The 18,808-nt window shown below is 36.5% G+C and overlaps 1 protein-coding gene and 1 long non-coding RNA gene across 4 annotated transcripts; both read left to right on the plus strand.

Moving 5' to 3' along the window:
- The first annotated feature begins 16,243 nt into the window (after positions 1 to 16,243).
- On the plus strand, positions 16,244 to 17,708 carry LOC149259963 (tRNase Z TRZ3, mitochondrial-like). Its single transcript, XM_089455957.1, has 5 exons — positions 16,244 to 16,309; positions 16,651 to 16,740; positions 17,126 to 17,170; positions 17,379 to 17,433; positions 17,599 to 17,708. The coding sequence occupies exons 1-5, from the start codon at positions 16,244 to 16,246 to the stop codon at positions 17,706 to 17,708; spliced, it is 366 nt and encodes a 121-aa protein (XP_089312083.1).
- A 95-nt stretch (positions 17,709 to 17,803) lies between these two features.
- Positions 17,804 to 18,577, plus strand: LOC149259964 (uncharacterized). Of its 3 annotated transcripts, none has more exons than XR_016247855.1 (3): positions 17,804 to 17,921; positions 18,350 to 18,393; positions 18,532 to 18,577. It is a non-coding gene; the product is annotated as an uncharacterized LOC149259964 (long non-coding RNA). The 3 variants fall into 3 exon arrangements; XR_016247854.1 differs by lacking the exon at positions 17,804 to 17,921 and adding an exon at positions 18,141 to 18,184; XR_016247853.1 differs by lacking the exon at positions 17,804 to 17,921 and having other exon boundaries at positions 18,192 to 18,393.
- Positions 18,578 to 18,808: the final 231 nt, after the last annotated feature.

The following is an 18,808-nucleotide window of genomic DNA, read 5'->3' on the forward strand; positions in this document are numbered from 1 at the left end:
AAAGTGCATTTTTTCAGATCTGAAAAAAAATGCTGTTATTTGTAGATTTAACGGTTTCTGGCCTAGAACTGAGGCTTTGTATTAATGGATCCACACGGTCTGGACAAAAAACTGCCAGATCCACCTATGCTCGAAGGGCTTCTTCATAGTAGTATTCCTCGTAGACGAAGAAAAGGAAAAAATTCTCAGTGAAGGACCATGGTTCTGGGGCAGTGCGGGATTATTTGTCACCCCATGGTTTCCAGAGTTTGATGCCAATACTATGGTGGTATCAAGGATGCCAGTATGGGTAAGGTTGCATAATCTCCCAATACACTTTTGGCATTTCAAGACCTTATCAGCTATAGGGAATACCCTTGGAAGAATGTTAAAGATTGATACAGATAGACACTTAAAAGGAATTTTTACTTTTGCTAGGATATGTGTCGAGGTAGATCTCAGCCAAGGATTACCTGAAAGCATCATCCTGAATTTTAACAATATTCAGTGGAAACAACCTTTGGACTATGAGAACACAGCATTCAGGTGCAGGGGATGTCAACAAACAGGTCATTTGCTCAATGCATGTCCCAGCAAGAGCAAGCCACAACAAAGGAAGCACAAAGGATGGCAGAACTTAGATGAAGTCTTAAAGAGGAGAACCGCACGAAAGAAAGCCCCTTCGGTAACAGAAGAGGAAGAAACAGAAGCAGAAGAGGATGATACCACCATAGAGGAAGTTGAAATAGAGAATCAGAAGGAAAATAGAGCAGTCAACAAGGATCCACATCCACATACAAATCAGGCAGAGACCCAGCAAAACAATGCAGAGATGACAAGCGTGGATCAAAGCATGGGAGGCAACAAACGGCATCACCACTCAGATACTTCAGATTCAGATAAAGAATCAGGGCAGCCGAACGAAACAACTCAGTTAGTCATTGCTTCCATCGAGCCCACTCTGGGTGAGTGGCGCAAGGTCGAAAAGAAAAAGGGGCGAAAAACGTGAAGCATGAGTTTTGCTCATTGCTGGAGACATTTTTTCCCTCTTTTCTTTCTTTTTTCCCTTCTCTTATTCTTTGTACACATTAGTCTTCTAATGTTGCGTGGGGTGCGTCAGCACTCGTGCCCAAGTGGCAATTTTCTGAATGCTTCATTGCATCTGCTAGTGTAACTTTTCATTAATTCTTTAATAAAAGGTTACCGTTTTTTTCCTTGGAAAAAAAAAGATAATCGCAAAGGTAATTCCAAACAAAATCAAGGAAGGATTGTCTAAACATATTTCTAGTAACAAGTTTTGGTTCCTCTCAAACATACAGATTTATGGAGCTTTAGGAGTGGTTTAGGAGGTTATTCATTTCACAAAAACCAAGAAGATTCTTGCATTTTTCCTTAAGGAAGATTTAAAGAAGGCATATGATAGAATCAACTAGTCTTTTCTAATACTTATTATCACTCAAATAGGAATTGATTTTGATGGAATGTAATGGATTATAAGTTGTGTTTATACAACAACTTTTTTAGTCCTGATTAATATAATCCCTTCTCATTTCTTCAAGGCTTGAAGAAAACTAAGGTAAGGGTTCTCGTTATTGTGATTATTATCCATCTTAGTGATAGAAGGACTTAGTTTATTGATTTTAAAGAACACAAGAGAAGGAGAAATTAAATCTATATCTTTTGGTTCATAGCTCTCGATTACTCATCAATTTTTTGTTGATGATGTGCTTTTGTTTGGTATAGTTGTGCTTGGGGAATGGAGACAAATGCAAAGGATTTAAATTTATTTTTCCTTGCATCCGGTATGAAGGTAAGTAATGATAAGTCATTTTGTTTGATTTAAAACTCTGATGAGGGAAAGATAGATTCTCTTAAATCAATCCTTCCTTACAATTTTCAGATTTTGGAAGCTTTTAAATATTTGGGTTTCTTTCTTAAACCCAATGGATATAGATTTGTGGACTAGGGAAGGTTGATTAAGAAGATGGAGGATAAAATTGGCCTATGGTGCAAATGATGGTTGTCCCTTCGTGGTAGATGGGTCTTAGCTAAAATAGTTTTAGAAGCTATTCCAATCTACTGGATGACCTTGATGGGATTACCCAAAAGGGTTATGAGGACATTAAAACAAAATTACAAAAGGTTTCTATGAGCTGGTAAAATTCCCAAAATTTATATTGTCCTGGTAGAATGGAGCAAAATCTAAACTTACAAGTGTTTTGGAGGTTGGCGTTTTTGAGATCTAGTTGTTTGATCTATTATTGAATGTTATTTTTCTTGTGCTAATTTCAACTTCAGATTTATAAACTAATGCTTATCAATTTCTTCATGTGCATGGTTTTTTTATGGTGCTTTTGATTGGAAACAGGAAATTTTATCAAGTTATATGTGAAATACATGAGAAAAATAACATGAAAACAAGTGTTGAACAACATCAATGAAAAGTACAGCAAATCATCAAGATGAACACTTAACACAGTGTTTTGATGAAGGACTTCACCCCTCATGGGCTACATCTCCTTGGTCTACCTTCCATAGCTTGGGCCTATGTATTTGCTCAATATGGTAAAAATGTTATTTACAAAGTTCTACTTCTCTTGAAACCTACTTCAATGTGTTCAGAATGCTCAAATTAGCTAGGAACATATTTTCCTGAACTCCATTTGGTCAAACTTTTATCCAGTTATGACCAAAAATGCTTTTCCCTAGAAAGCCTCCTCTAAAACAGGAGGAGCTCTAGTTAACCTCACTAAAATTAGACTTGGTGCTGATTTTGGAGGTTCCACCATAATCTCCGCCAAATTAAACTCTAGTTTAATTAATATAAAACTCATTTTAATTATCGCTAATCTTGGATTAAGGAAAATTCCACACAATTATTATAAACTGTTAGCATGCGGTCATCGTGTAGGAGTTTATATCTGACGGTTGGAGTTCGCAACTATGGTTTATCACGCAGTTTTTGCTAACCGTTTGAGCTGGTGGTTTGAGTGGAAACATGTCATGGTGTATTTTCGTTGTGATGATTATGTTTCCGTCAGTTATGGTACATGTTGTCCACCTTTTGGATAACCACTAACTATTACCGCGAAGTGTTCACATGGGAGGGTTGGCCCTTCTAACCACCAAACCGCATTGCATTAAACTTTAACAATATGTGGTTAACGCTATGGTTATGAAATTATGGTGTGGTGTAATGCTATGGCACGATGTTTGTTGGGAGAAGGTCCCGGGTTCGACCCACCCGACCTACCATAAAATTTTGGTAATCTCTATGCCCCGAGCTGACCTTTAGGGAGGGACACGTGGGAGCCTTCGGGCTTGCCACTTGTCCCCTCCTCATTGGTCCTCCATTAACCAACCAAATCATCCCACGTCACCACATATGATAACCAACCAAAGTTTGACACTTGTCAAATCCTGATTTGACCGTTAACCAATGTTGACCTTGCACAGTCACCTCCCTCGTTAGCAATACGAAATATTGATTGTGTAGTGATTGTGCATTCTTTTTTCAAAATTTCTTTTGTTTGGAAAAGTGTACATAACTCAATATATTCCTCATACAAACTCATTTTTCAATGAAAGAAGTTCTATTGGCATCTTTTTTCCAAGGCGGACGCGGTCGTTCAGGTTTCGAGCCATCCTAAGAACTTTGATTTTTGAGCTAAATACTAAGCACCTGATCATTCCTCCCCACTAGAAGCCTTTTGGACCCCAAAAGAGACTATCAATTTTTTAACTAGTGAGGGTACAACTCCCTTTCCTTCTTGATCTGCAACCATTTGGCTTTAGAAGGCTTTTGTCCCTTGAGTCTCACTCTAAGGTATTCGAAATTCCTTCTCTTTGAAGTTTTGGTTCTTCTATCAAGTATGAGATCTTGTTGAATTTAATCAAGATATTATGCTGAGAAATCATCTATTGATGGCACCTGAACATGCTCTCCTTGAACATCAATCAAAGGATGCTCAAACAATCTCAAATTGTCAGCACTAACAACAGAGTATATTTGCATACAAGGAGGCAAATCTAGCTTAAATGCATTGTTACCAATCTTTTCCAGAATTTGAAAAGGACGATGATGGATTGGCTTAAGATTTTTACCTTCCCATTGAAGTCTTGCTTTGCTAATATATAACCAAGCTTCGTCTCCAACTTGAAATTTTTGATCAACCCGGTGTTTGTCATGCCTTGCCCTGTAGCTACTTTGACTCTATTCCAATTGTTCCGGCACTGTGTGATGTATCAGCTGAATTTCTCTATGAACATCCTTGCCTTATTAATTTCATTATGACCATTGATGGGAACATATTTCTAAAATATGAAGTCCAATGGCGATCTTGGCAAGTACCCAAAACATGCCTCAAATGGTGATGTGTTTGTGGAAAAATGTTTTCCCCTATTGTATGCAAGCTATATGTAATGCAGCTGTTCATCGCACAAATTTGGATGTTTTTTGCCATATCCTATAAGAAGATGAATGACTGTCTTGTTGACTACTTTGGTTTTTCCATCTATTTGCAGATGAAATGTTGTACTCTTCTTCAGATTAGTGTCCATCCTGTCCCGCAAATTTGACCAAAAATTCCCAAGAAATCAAGAATCTCGATCACTTACAATGGAAATAGGAAGACCAAAATGAACCCAAATGTGTTTGAAGAAAAGATGAGCTATTTTTTTAGCTATACTTTTATTTTTACATGATGTTAGTATGCACATCTTGCAGAACCTATCTACAACTACATACAAGTAGTCATGACCTTTCCTTGACAATGGAAGACCTACAAAATCCATTGAGATACTCTCCCATGAGCATGAAGGTACCAGAAGTGGAGTGTACAATCCTAGTTTCCTATTGCTAGGCTTACTCATTGCACACAAAGAAAATCTTCTAATGAAACGAGATGGATTATCAAACATGCATGGCCAATAACAATACCTTTGGAGATTTTCTATTGTCTTGTCTACACCAAACTATCCAGCAATCAATGAAGTGTTTGCCTGCCTTATGATACTGTTTATTTCTCCCTATGGAAAACATAACTTTCCCTAGTGAGATAATAAATTGTTATGTACATGGTAATCTAACTCTTCAATTTGGTTTCCTTGACTCAAACCTACATACACATCTCAAAAGTCATCATCATATGCATATTGCTCAATGTAACTTTCATGCAAACCAAAATTATGGTTGAGATAATAGATGAATTTACAATAGGCCTAGAAAGAATATCAACTACCTTATTGTAGATTCCATTTTTGCACTTGATAACCAAAAGAAATTGTTGTAGAAAACCCATCCATCTGAAGTGTCATGATTGTTGCAACTTTGACTATGACTGTAAGTACTGCAATGATTGATGGTCAGTATGGATAATGGTTTCCTTCCCCATCAAGTAGTGTTTCAATTTTTTGACACTTTGTACCAATGCATAAAGCTCTTTGTCATAAGTGGGATAACTAGTCACAACTCCATTAAAATTTTTAGAATGAAATGAAATGGGCTTACCATGTTGCATAAGAACTTCTCCCATGGTGTAATCACTATCATACATTTGAATCTTAAATCGATGTCTAAGATCTGGAAGAGACAATATTGATGTTGAACTAATATTTTTCTCCAAAGCATCAAATTATTTCTATTGTACATCTCCCCAATGGAATACTTTCTTGGGACTAGTCAATGCATGTAATGGTGTTGCAATTGAAGAAAAATTAGCAATACAATTCCTCCAATATTGTGCTACCCCTAGAAAGCTTCTTACCTCTATAACTATATTGGGCTTGGGCCAATCAAAATGACCTCAACTTTTGAGGAGTCAATCTTCAGCTCACCTCTTCCAACAATGTGTCCCAAATACACTAAAGAAGTCTTGCCAAATTCACACTTCGACATCTTTAAAAACAATTGTTCTTCTCTCACGACATCAACTACTTTGTTCACATGCACGACATGTTCATATCTGGATTTGCTAAATATGAGAATAGCATCTAAGTACATAATGACAAAGTCATCTAGAAATGGCCTCAATACATCATTCCTAACTCTCATGAAAGTAGTTAGAGAATTTTTAAGACGAAAGACATAACAAACCACTCAAACAATCCTTGTTTAGTTTTAAATGCGGTTTTCCAAATGTCTTCTTCAACTATTCTAACTTGATGATAACCAGTTTGTAAGTATAAATTAGTGAAGTACTTTGCATACCTCAACTGATCAAGGAAATCATCAATTCTTGGGAGTGGATAAGAATCTTTTACTGTGATTTTGTTCAGTGCATGGAAATCCACACACATGTGCCAAGTCCTATCCTCCCTTGTCATCAAGACAATAGGCGAACCACATGGCGAAGTAGATGGGCATATGATACCTTTGTTCATCAATTATTGAATTTTCTTCTTGATTTCCATGCTATCCATAATCGACATGTGACACATGCCAATGTTTGGAAGTGGAACATCTTGCTATAGTTGTATCTTATGTTGAATTCCCCTCTTGGGAGGTAACCCCTTTGGTTCCTGAAACATCTCGCCATGCTTGCTTACCACATCAAAAAAATCATATTTTAATTTGTCATCAAAACCTTCAAAATATTCATAATCAATATCATTTTTTTTCTTGATCATGAGAAGAAAAAAAAAATTACCTGCATTTACCAGTCTCTTCATCTGCCATGCATTAACCAAAGAAATATTTAGCTTTTTTTAATGGGCTCTCACATTGTACTCCACCCCATTCTTCAACAATAGGTATTTGTTCTCATTGTGATAAAATATTTCTTTCTTATCATACAAATAAGGACTACCCAAAATGATTCTTGATATGTCAGGTGGAACTACATATAACTCAACTTCATCAATGAAAATTTCAGTAATGGCAAACTTGAATAAGCACTTCTTCCTTGTAACCTGTAAATTTGCATTACTGACTATCCAACCCAATGGATATGGCTTATGATGAGGTATAGGTTCAAGGTTAAGCTTTTTTACCAAGTCTTCTGAAATTAAGTTTGATTGTGACCCACTATCAAATAATGCATCAATCTTTGTATGATTTGACATCACCCTTACATGGAACAATTCTATTCTTGATTCTTCATTTGGAATGTTGTTTTGAATATGTGAGGAACTAGTGTTTGAAAACTTTTGTGACCATGGCTGAAATCTTGGTCTCATCACTAGAATTTGATCCAAGATCATGTTGTGTGGTAGCAGTCGTCTTTTTTTTTTTCACTTATTCTTTGGTTTCTTAGGCCTTAGTTTGGGATGTAATTTCCAAAATGGGCTAAATCATGGCTAGGTTTGGAATAATGTTGGCATATGGTTTTCCTCCCTTCTTTGCTCACACTTGCATTCTTCTTTCCCTTCCATTTTGCTCCCTTCTCTTCTCCTTACCCTAGAATGGATTCTTCTTACCACCCTCTTCCTAAATGTTCTTTCCTCTTGCTTCAAGGTGCGTGGCTTTCACACATACCTCATACAAATTGCTTGGATTGAACATAAGGATAGTATGTTTTAAATAGGAATGTAAACCCTTAATATATTTCAACAATATATCTTGGGAATTCAAGTTTACTGCTAACAACAAAGCCCTCTTTCTAAACTCTTGGGTAGAGTCTTGGACTATTTGGCCCTTGAGTTGCCTAAAATTTTTCTAGCTCATAATGGCTTTCTGCATATAGGCTAACGAGTAAATCTATCTTTTAATTGTAGAAACTATTTCAACCCAAGAAATGGATATCTTACCATGAATTTTCATTTCCTCTTGAGTATTTTCTTCCCACCCGACTAATGTTTCTCCTTCTAGCCTCAATGAAGCCAACTGGATCTTTATGTCATCTTCTTGAAGGTTCTAAATTCTGCAGTAAACATCCAATTGTTGAATCCAATTGTCTAACTTTTCTGCATTCAACTCACCATTGTACGTGGGAAGTTAAAACTTAATGTTCAATTTGAGTAAAGGAGTTTTTCCTTTTGGGGTTTGGGAATGAGTATGGACAACTTTTGTGGTTGAAGTGGAAGATGTTGTTGTTTGAGATATTAAGGATGATGAAGATGATGAGGAAGATGAATATTATGGAGATGGGTGAGGATTTCCTCCATTACCCTTTGAATCCTTCTTATCATCTTTTTTATCTCCTGAGCTTCCTTCTCAATGTGGGTGCTTAGAACTCTCTCTAGCCATTCTAGGATTCCTCTCTTCATAGAGGACTGTAACCATGTCAATCAAGTCATAGAAATCTTTCTTGAATGCTTCCTCTTCTGAAAGACCTTCACTCTCTCTTGCTCTAAACATGATGGCCTTTTATTCAAGCTCAGTTTCGAGTACTGCTTGTACTCCTCAATCTCAATTTAAGGAAAAACTTGAGGTGTGTCAAGTGCGCTAGAATTGGAACATTGGGTGGACATTATGGTCTTGTGGCTCTCCTTTTTCTAGGAATTACCTCAGCAGTTGCAACCAATAGTTTCCCTTCTCCTCTATGAAACTTTAACCTTGTAAGCATCACAATTTTTCAACTATTAAAACCATACTTGCACAAAAATCAAGCAATCAAGAAAACAAACATTTGCTCTGATACCAACTTGATCTGTTATTGAATGTTAGTTTTGTTGTACTAATTTCAGATTCAGATTTATAAACTAATGCTTGTCAGTTGCTTCATGTACATGGTTCTCTTATGGTGTTTGTGATTGGAAACAGGTAAATTTTATCAAGGTTTATGTGAAATACATGAGAAAAATAGCATCAAAACAAGTGCTGAAAAACAACAATGAAAAGTACAACAAACCGTCAACATGGACACTTAACACAATGTTTTGATGAAGGAGGTCATGCCTTCTGGGCTACATCTCCTTAGCCCAGGTTCCATGGATTTGGCCTCTATATTAGCTCAATATGGTAAAAATGTTGTTTAAAAATCTCTACTACTCCTAAAACCTACTTCAATGTGTTTAGAATGCTCAAATTGCTAGGAACACCATTTCCTAAGCTTCATTTGGTCAAAATTTGCTCCAATTATGACCAAAAGCATTTTTCCCTAGAAAACATCCTCTAAAACTGGAGGAACTCCAGTTAACTTCACTAAACTCGGAGCTGGCGTTGATTTTTGAGGTTCTGCCATAATCTCTGCCGAATTAAACTCCAATTTAATTAATATAAAACTCGATTTAATTATCGTTAATCCTGAATTAACAAAAATTCTGCACTGTTATTATAAACCATTATCATGCGATTATGGTGGAGGAGTTCATATGTGATGTCTTGGATTTTTCAGTTATGGTTTGTCGCATGGTTTCTGCTAACCGTTTGAGCTTGCGGTTAGAGTGGACACATGTCATGGTGTATTAACTGTGATGGTTATGTTTCTGTCGGTTATGGTATGTGCTATCTATCAATAACTGCTAACTGTTCCCACTGAGTGTTCACATGGGAGGGTTAGCTTGCGGGCTAGCCCTTCTAACCACCAAACCGCATTGCATTAATCTTTAACAATAAGCGATGAACATTATGGTTCAGAACTTGTGCTATGGTGTAAGGATATGGCACAATGTTTGTTGGGAGAAGGTCCCGAGTTTGGCCCCGCCTTCTTGCCATAAAATTTTGGTAAGCATTACGTGCTGAGCTGACCTTTGGGGAGGGACACGTGGCAACCTCTGGGCTTGCCACTTCTCGCTTCCTCATTGGTCCTCCATTAACCAAGAAAATCATGCCACATCACCACATCTGATAACCAACCAAAATCTGACAATTGTTGAAGCCTGATTGGACCACTGACCACCACTGACCTTGCACAATCACCTATCACGTTAGTAGTATAGACTGTTGATTGTGCAGTGATTGTGCATTTTTTTTCAAAATTTCTTATGCTTGGCAAAGTAGACAAAACTCAATATATTCCTCATAAGAACTCAATTCTTAGTTAGTTGCATTGGGATTGGTTTGCTAAGACGAACGTGGTCATTCAATTTTCGAGTCATTCTAAGAACTTCGATTTTTATGCCTGATCATTGTCTTTGGTGATGTTATGGCAACAATTTGTTTTTGGCACGCTAGTTTCTTTCCTAGCTTGAGGAATGAAATTATCCTTTCAAAATATATAAAACAAATTTATGTGGTGGATTGGCTCATGATCGAGCATAAATGTTTCAAGGGATCTTCACGTATTTGGTTTAATTTGGTTCAAGCTCTAGGTAAGGTAGACAATTGAATTGCATGGCATGTCGGTTTAGGATGCCAAGTGTTACTTGGAATGGATCCTTGGTTGGGTAGCGAAGGAGAATTCAGTTTGTCTAAAGGATTATTGGAAACTCTTCACTAAAAAGTTTTATTTACTCTTACCAATGCTTGTGTTGAAGCTTAAAATGATTATAATGCTAGGTCATGGATTGATGTTAGTGTTTTAGGTCTTGATGCAAAATGGGAGGAATATTGGGAGAATTTCATTTTTATGATTAAGTGTTATGGTATTGTATTGAGGGAGTATGATTTTGATAGACTAATATGGTCATATAACTTATAGTCAAGAGATCTTACAGCTAAATTAGCATACGAAGCTTTAAAGGACAATTATAATTACCAAAGAACTCCTTGGTGGAAGAATTACATATGGAAAAGTCAAGGAAACTTAAAATAAGGATTTTTTGGATACTTCTATCAAACAAAATTTTGACATGGCACGTTATCAGAAAGAAAGGTTGGAAAGATCTCGACATTTGTATGCATTGGAAGAAAGAGGAAGAATATATTCCCCATCTATTTATGGATTGTCCTATTGCACAATGCATTTGGCAACAAGTAAAAGATGATTTAAGTTGTTGGGGAGTTTTCGAGAGGATTGTCGTGGAAGAAAGCTTATGGTTTTGGATTAAAAGCTTCTTTGATTCCAGTTTTAAATTCTATCCTTCTCTGGTTTTGAGGGAAATTTGGTTGTTCAAAAATAAAATATTATTCGAAGATGATTGTATGGACTCTTATTTAGTAGCTCATAGAATTAGTAGTTCCTTGTTGGAGCAAATTGTGTCAATAAAGAGAGAGGATCAAGATTCGAGAACTTGATTTTGAAAAAAATACTCCCTTTGGATTTTTTGATGTAGCATGTTAGCAAGGTCATTGTGGAGTAGGGGTGGTTCTTCACCTATCATCTTCTCACATTTTCTGCATAAATTTTGACCGAGGGAATGACACTAACCAAAAGCTAGATTTGATTAGTCTTGGGGGGCTGCTTCATTTTTCTTTATTGAAGAATATAAAGAGGATTAAGTTTTATGGCGATTTAAAGGCAAATGTTGCGGGAAAATAAAATATTCTACAACAAAATACTCCCTTTGGATTTTTTGATGTAGCATGTTAGCAAGGTCATTGTGGAGTAGGGGTGGTTCTTCACCTATCATCTTCTCACATTTTCTGCATAAATTTTGACCTAGGGAATGACACTAACCAAAAGCTAGAGTTGATTAGTCTGGGGGGCTGCTTCATTTTTCTTTATTGAAGAATATAAAGAGGATTAAGTTTTATGGCGATTTAAAGGCAAATGTTGCGAGAAAATAAAATATTCTTGTTGTAGAATATAAAGAGGATTAAGTTTTATGGCGATTTAAAGGAAAATGTTGCGAGAAAATAAAATATTCTTGTTGTAGAATATAAAGAGGATTAAGTTTTATGGTGATTCAAAGACAAATGTTGTGGCAAAATAAAATATTCTTGTTTCATTGTATGAGTGTTGAGGCGTGACAACCTAAAATTTGAGCTCTACGAGAAGAACTAGATGAAGTCCAATTTCCTAACATTTTTAGAGGATTTAATGGTTCAACTGATCTCTTATCCAGACAAACAATTTGTTGGGGAATGGGTTTGTCGAGATTTCAAAAATAAAGGAGAATCTAGTGGTATCCCCTTACTTTTGTTTTCTGCTTTGATGATCTACCTCTTTTTTATTATTATTTAGTATCTTTACATTTTGTCCAGAATGAGAATGTATTTTTCAAAATTAACTATGTCAATTCAAAAAAATCCTATAAAACTGGACATTGTATCTCTTAACTTTCAAAAACAACAAAAGATACATTTTTCTTCTGAAAAAGAACACCATAACGAATTTCAATGGAAGACCATAACGAATTTAAACGTTGTGCATTGAACAAACGAAACCCGTTATAGCTCATGTACTAATCCCTGCATATTGATATTGCTTCTCTAACGTTGTGCATTGAACAAACTAAACCCGTTATAGCTCATCTACTCATCCCCCCATATTGATATTTGAGTTTTCTAAAGTGATTCACAAAATTTATCGTAAAACTTTAAAGCAAGACCGGTTGTCTACAATTAGAGCAATCTTGATAGAGCCCCCGATGTTGTACTTGACCATCTGTATCTTCTAACATGATTTGGTCGGGCGAGGTCTAACTACAATGATCCTCTTCTTTTCAGCATATCTTTGAAATAGTACAAGAAAAATTACATGTTCTCTACATGTTCTCTTTCTCCAATTAATTCCACTCTGCAGATTACAATAATTATAACTAACATACAAGGAAAAAATAGGGCTTTCAATTGGTGTGAAGCAACATTTTGTATGTGTTGTAGGGATTATGATTGAGTATCCGTGATGGTTATTAGTGGTAGAATATTGGCGTGTTTCGAAAGAGCCTCCATGCATTCTCTCTGATCCATGTTGAACACAAGATATTTTTCAATCATCTTCATGATAAAAAATCTCCACCCATTTTAATTTAGTGATGATCCAGATGATTCAACAATGTATATTGAAATATGTGAAGAAAATGAACATGATAGTAGAAATTAATATAATTTTTTACAGACTCTCTAGTAGAATATAGGAGGATGATCCATCAGGCTTTAGAGGGCGATCACATGTTGCAGGGGTCGGTATTTCAACCTTTTTAACCTCCTCCAAAGGCTGCAAAATCACTTGATGTGCAAAGATATCATGCTCTTTCTTCCATTTTATGATAAATTCATAGGAGTGAGATCGATGACATGGGTAAGAAAGTGAGATGCTGCAAATCCAAATGGAAATGTTTGAAAAATGATTGGCTTTGGTGCAATGGATAACTTAATTTAACTTTTCTAAACTCATTCGTCTTATCTAATTGACCGAGTCCAAGGAATTAGCAATCGACATAATGATACCATGTTAATGTTGATGAGTAGAGATAGATGCTTTTGACATTTTCACATTTTATCTTTCGATATTTTTCAATAAAAATAAATAAAATTGTATTTTTATAAGTAAAGCTGTAAAAAAATTTATAATTTTTATAATTTAAATATTAATAAATAATGGCAATAATTATGGAATAGCGCATTTAATATATGTTTTTACTAATTTTTTGGTTTTATTTCGTGATGTAATTTTGGATGCTGGTATATTTTTCTTCTAAATTAGTTATATAACATTGAAATAACCAATTATATATAGATATAGATATAAAAAGCTTTCTTATAACAATAAAAATCTCGTCTTATATTGAAATGGGTATTATCTAATCTCTTTTGTAATTATAATATGTAGAAAAAAAAATTGATCTCCCTATTATTTATGTGTTCCTCAACACTTGTATAGACTAAGTGGTTAAAATATGCAGTTGACTTTTCCACTACATATATCAATTTGTAATTTCTCTTAAAGCATAATTTGTAACTTGTAACCTGACTTGTATGGATTAAGCTACACTGCCACACTTCTTTACATCTTATTCTTATCAATATTTTATGGAAATACTTTCTTAAATCATGTTTAATGTGTTATTTACTTCCATAAACTATGGCATAAATATTTGAGGCAGTTATCCACATACCATTATCTTGTGCAAACGCTACAATAAAACCTTCAACTTATGGCTCAATCAAATATTTGAAAATTAGATTTTTAAATAACATAAAAAAATAAATATTTATTTTTCAAAGTTAAATATTATAAGTTGCATTATATCCAACCTATCTTTACTCGTGATGAGTTTATTATTTCTTGATATTTTATTAACTGTTTCATTATATTTACTACCTATGTTAAATTTATATAAAGATGGTATGCTTTTAATGTTAATGTTTTATAGGGATTTGAATCAATGATTTAACCCATTTTCCATCAATCCTAAGACCCAAGGCTTCAAACAATGTCTATTATTTTGACTTATTAGTCCCTGCCATCTGGCATCCGGCAGGGACTATAGTAATCGATCGTTCCAGAGATAGCATTAATTCGACTGTGTTATTAGGCTGTTTCGGTCGCTTATCCTAAAGTTTCGAAATGCTTTGTTAGTCGCTTATGCTAAGTTCCATTCGCAGCTGAACTTCGCCATCTTATTTGGCCTCTTCCCGAGGGGGAAGAGGCTCGACCATAGCTTAAAGGAATAAACCCGGTGCATTTTCGCGCTAACCGTCACGGGTGTCTGGTTTTAATGCTAGCATTACTTCTGCCCGGTATGCGGTTTAGTAAAGCTCGGTGTTCCCTGTTGCAATGTTCTACATTGGCAGCTAGTGCATGCCATGATGCACCATGGTTCAACAGCTGTTAGCCTTCGTCGCACTTGTCAAAGCCCAAAGCCGGTAGGAAGCAACTCCTCCGGAGGCAAGGTAAGCGCTTGAGGCCTCTGCGATTGCTGATGAAGTTGCTGAACGGGAGGAACGGGAGGCCTCTGCGATTTCTGATGAAGTTGCGAAAAGGGGGCGATTTTTGATGAAGTTGCGAAAAGGGGGAGGGCTTCAAGTAATAGTTCCTCCAAACCATTTCCCAGATCTCCTAGCTCTTCAGGTAAGCTTTTGAACTGTGGCTTCGCCAGTCTCAGTACTCGCAAATTTCTTAGTTGCTGAATACATTGGGAAGAGATTTGGAAGCGAGGGGAATTTAATTCAAATTCGATGTGTCTGAGACTGGGAGGCATCTGCATATTATGCAATTAGGAATATATGAAAATCATACTCTAACTATTAAAACTAATAAAACTGCGCATGATATAGCGTTTTAGATATTCCAGGAAAAGTAAGAAGAGAAATAACCAGATATTTTAGGTGAACTTACTTGACATATGTTCTGTAAATCTTCCGGGTTGTAACATAAATGTCTGAGCTTCTCGAACCCCTTTAGGTAAGCTTTTGAACTGTGGCTTCCCAGTCTCAGTACTCGCAAATTGCTTAGTTGCTGAATACATTGGGAAGAGATTTGGAAGCGAGGGGAATTTAATTCAAATTCGATGTGTCTGAGACTGGAAGGCATCTACATATTATGCAATTAGGAATATATGAAAATCATACTCTAACTATTAAAACTAATAAAACTGCGCATGATATAGCGTTTTAGATATTCCAGGAAAAGTAAGAAGAGAAATAACCAGATATTTTAGGTGAACTTACTTGACATAGGTTCTGTAAATCTTCCGGGTTGTAACATAAATGTCTGAGCTTCTCGAACCCCTTTAGCTTTGAGACATCAAAAGGAAGATGGGAAGTTTGCTGAAAGAGAGTTTCTGAATGAACGTAGCTAAGGAATCAGAGAACGTAGCTAAAGGCGTTGTCGCCCTAAGATTTGACTAAATACTATATCAGATTTCTTCGTCAGGGCAGAGTGAATAGGGGTGACGATCCTCTCTGGTTTTCCAAACTCGCGCTCTAGCATTTTGTAGGCCTTGCCCTTTATTAATCTTCGGAAGCGAGCCCAACTACAGCAAACGTGGCTGGACCTCCTCTGTAAGCGCCCATTTGGATAAACAAGTATGCAGCGCTCCCATAAGGACGAAACACCCTCTTGTTCGGATCTTCTTTCACATGAATTAACTCAGTGATTCTGCTGGTGCTGTTCATGACAATACCAGTATTATGCATTTTACTTGCCATGATCATATCCTTCAGCTCTGTTTTTCTGATTTCGACACTGTATGCACCAGGGTTCGAATCTCCCTGGATAAATGCTTGTGCCAGAGATTTACAGGAGGAGAAATCTTGTCTTCCAAATAGAAAATAGTGGCCTGCTATAAGCAAAAAACCCATAATTATAATCGTCTTCATGAAAAATTTAGCTCCCTTGCAGCTTGAAATAAATCCAGGGCCTGGATATTCCTTCTCTGTCTCTTTCTGTTTCTCCATTGCCATCGCAAAATCGAACACAGGGCACCCCTAAAAGCTAGAATTCTCTGTCACATCTAAGCCCAGAAGAAGACGATTAAATTAAACAGGGCAAGGCCTTTCTGAGCGGGAGCCGGGAGTCTGAGATACCAATTATCTCTAGAAAATGAAGGCAGAAAAATGCGCAGGAAAGTTCTCTGGCTTTTCTGTACCGTCAGGATCAACACAGAGGCTGAAACATCCCAGGTATTCCTATACGGCATATACTGGATGGTTCTTTGATTTCTTATCTTTACTTACAACGTATTCCAGCTTCGTCGCTCGATCATGGCGATCTTAGGGTGCAGTTAACGCGACACTTGGTATCCATGCGGTTAGCATGAAGTCCAGCGGTCCAGCTGTGGCGACTTTTATATATTTATATATTCTAATTGTCATATTATTTTATTTAATAATTTTTTATATAACTTTTAATTATTCGTTTTTTCTTTTTATTACTAGCCTGCTGAATCATACCAACCTGCTTTTAAATTTCATTTTATTGGCTTTAGGTTTCTGAGGTTTTGTCCTCGTTATCTTTGTTACAGATTCTGGGGACTGGGATGGATACGCAAGATACATCCCCATCTGTTCTGCTGTTTTTTGATCAACAGCGCTTCATATTCAATGTTGGAGAGGTGAGTTCAAGTTAAACTAAAATATCATAGCTTTACCAGGCCATAAAAAAATAGAGAGCTTTCCACACAGGACTGGAGTCCCCGATGGTGGGGATATCTGCTTTCGGTATAGCGTTAAAATTACCGATTGAATCCATGTCGCGAAGGCAATTGAAGCACTTTGTGGGTTTTGAAACTGTGACTACTGGTTGGTACTTGCAACTATTGATTCCTAGACAAAACAGGCCAGCTAGTCGCTTCCTTTTGAACTCAATGAATCGCTTACAGTCATAGGTTATGCGGCTTTTGGGTTAAAAGTATGGGTAATCGTGCTGGTATTTTCAATGTATTTGAACATAAAATCTGGTCAACATGTCTCTGAATGGACTATTCTTTTTTGTATCAGGGGCTGCAACGCTTCTCTGCTGAACACAAATTCAAGCTATCAAGAGTAAGCTGTGCTTTTGAATTAGTGTTATTTGGATCACTTATATACAGCTTTATAAATCATTGTTTTCTTAATGTGTCTGCCTTCTCTGTAAGATAAAATATTCAAGTTTACTTGAGCCGTTAGACACCCAATAGCAAAATATCACGCTCTTAGATTTGATAAGATTATTATGCACATGGACTGATAACCTATAAGGGTTGGCTCTCAGTTAGATCACATATTTCTTACCCTGGTTTGCTCAGAAACTGCGGGTGGCATTCCAGGTTAGTTGTCGGAATATTTGGTCAGTTTTTATCTACTGTACGCAGAACTAGGGTTGATATGCAGGCAACAGGAGTGATCCTTTTCTTTTGAATTGGTGTCTATACCTAGATTATGATTTTCTCAAGCAATCACAAATGGAATTACACCATGATCGTGCTTTGCAGGTCTTCTCCTGACGATGGCTGGCATAGGGGATGATGCAATGACAGTAAGCAAATTTTATGCCCTCTTTTGCGTTGGAAGATTTTTTCTAGGAGGTCAAATTGAACACTAAAGTATTAAGACATCCTTATACTAGTGTTGAACTCAATGAATCGCTTACAGTCATAGGTTATGCGGCTTTTGGGTTAAAAGTATGGGTAATCGTGCTGGTATTTTCAATGTATTTGAACATAAAATCTGGTCAACATGTCTCTGAATGGACTATTCTTTTTTGTATCAGGGGCTGCAACGCTTCTCTGCTGAACACAAATTCAAGCTATCAAGAGTAAGCTGTGCTTTTGAATTAGTGTTATTTGGATCACTTATATACAGCTTTATAAATCATTGTTTTCTTAATGTGTCTGCCTTCTCTGTAAGATAAAATATTCAAGTTTACTTGAGCCGTTAGACACCCAATAGCAAAATATCACGCTCTTAGATTTGATAAGATTATTATGCACATGGACTGATAACCTATAAGGGTTGGCTCTCAGTTAGATCGCATATTTCTTACCCTAGTTTGCTCAGAAACTGCGGGTGGCATTCCAGGTTAGTTGTCGGAATATTTGGTCAGTTTTTATCTATTGTACGCAGAACTAGGGTTGATATGCAGGCAACAGGAGTGATCTTTTTCTTTTGAATTGGTGTCTATACCTAGATTATGATTTTCTCAAGCAATCACAAATGGAATTACACCATGATCGTGCTTTGCAGGTCTTCTCCTGACGATGGCTGGCATAGGGGATGATGCAATGACAGTAAGCAAATTTTATGCCCTCTTTTGCGTTGGAAGATTTTTTCTAGGAGGTCAAATTGAACACTAAAGTATTAAGACATCCTTATACTAGTGAAAATTTATCATGTTCTAAAATTTGTAGGTTCCTATGTTTTAACAGGTTAACATCTGGGGTCCATCAGATTTAGAATTTTTAACTGGTGCAATGCGGTCATTTATTCCAAACTCTGCTGTTGTTCACACCAATAGTTTTGGTCCAGGGCAGTACGTCATCAACCTCTAAAGTCTTCTTGTATCCCATGGCAAACAAGGGGTTGAGCCAATGGAATTTCATCAGGCTCCAAACATTGGCTCTGGAATATGGAGTCAACTGATTAATATGGCATATCTCATGTTGAGGATTAAATCTGGCAGATCTGTATGTACATCTGAATCCA

This window comes from Pinus tabuliformis, chromosome 6 (assembly GCF_031772625.1).
Source record: "Pinus tabuliformis cultivar Carrire ecotype Pingquan chromosome 6, CPIR1, whole genome shotgun sequence".
In the NCBI taxonomy this organism is placed as follows: Eukaryota; Viridiplantae; Streptophyta; class Pinopsida; order Pinales; family Pinaceae; genus Pinus; species Pinus tabuliformis.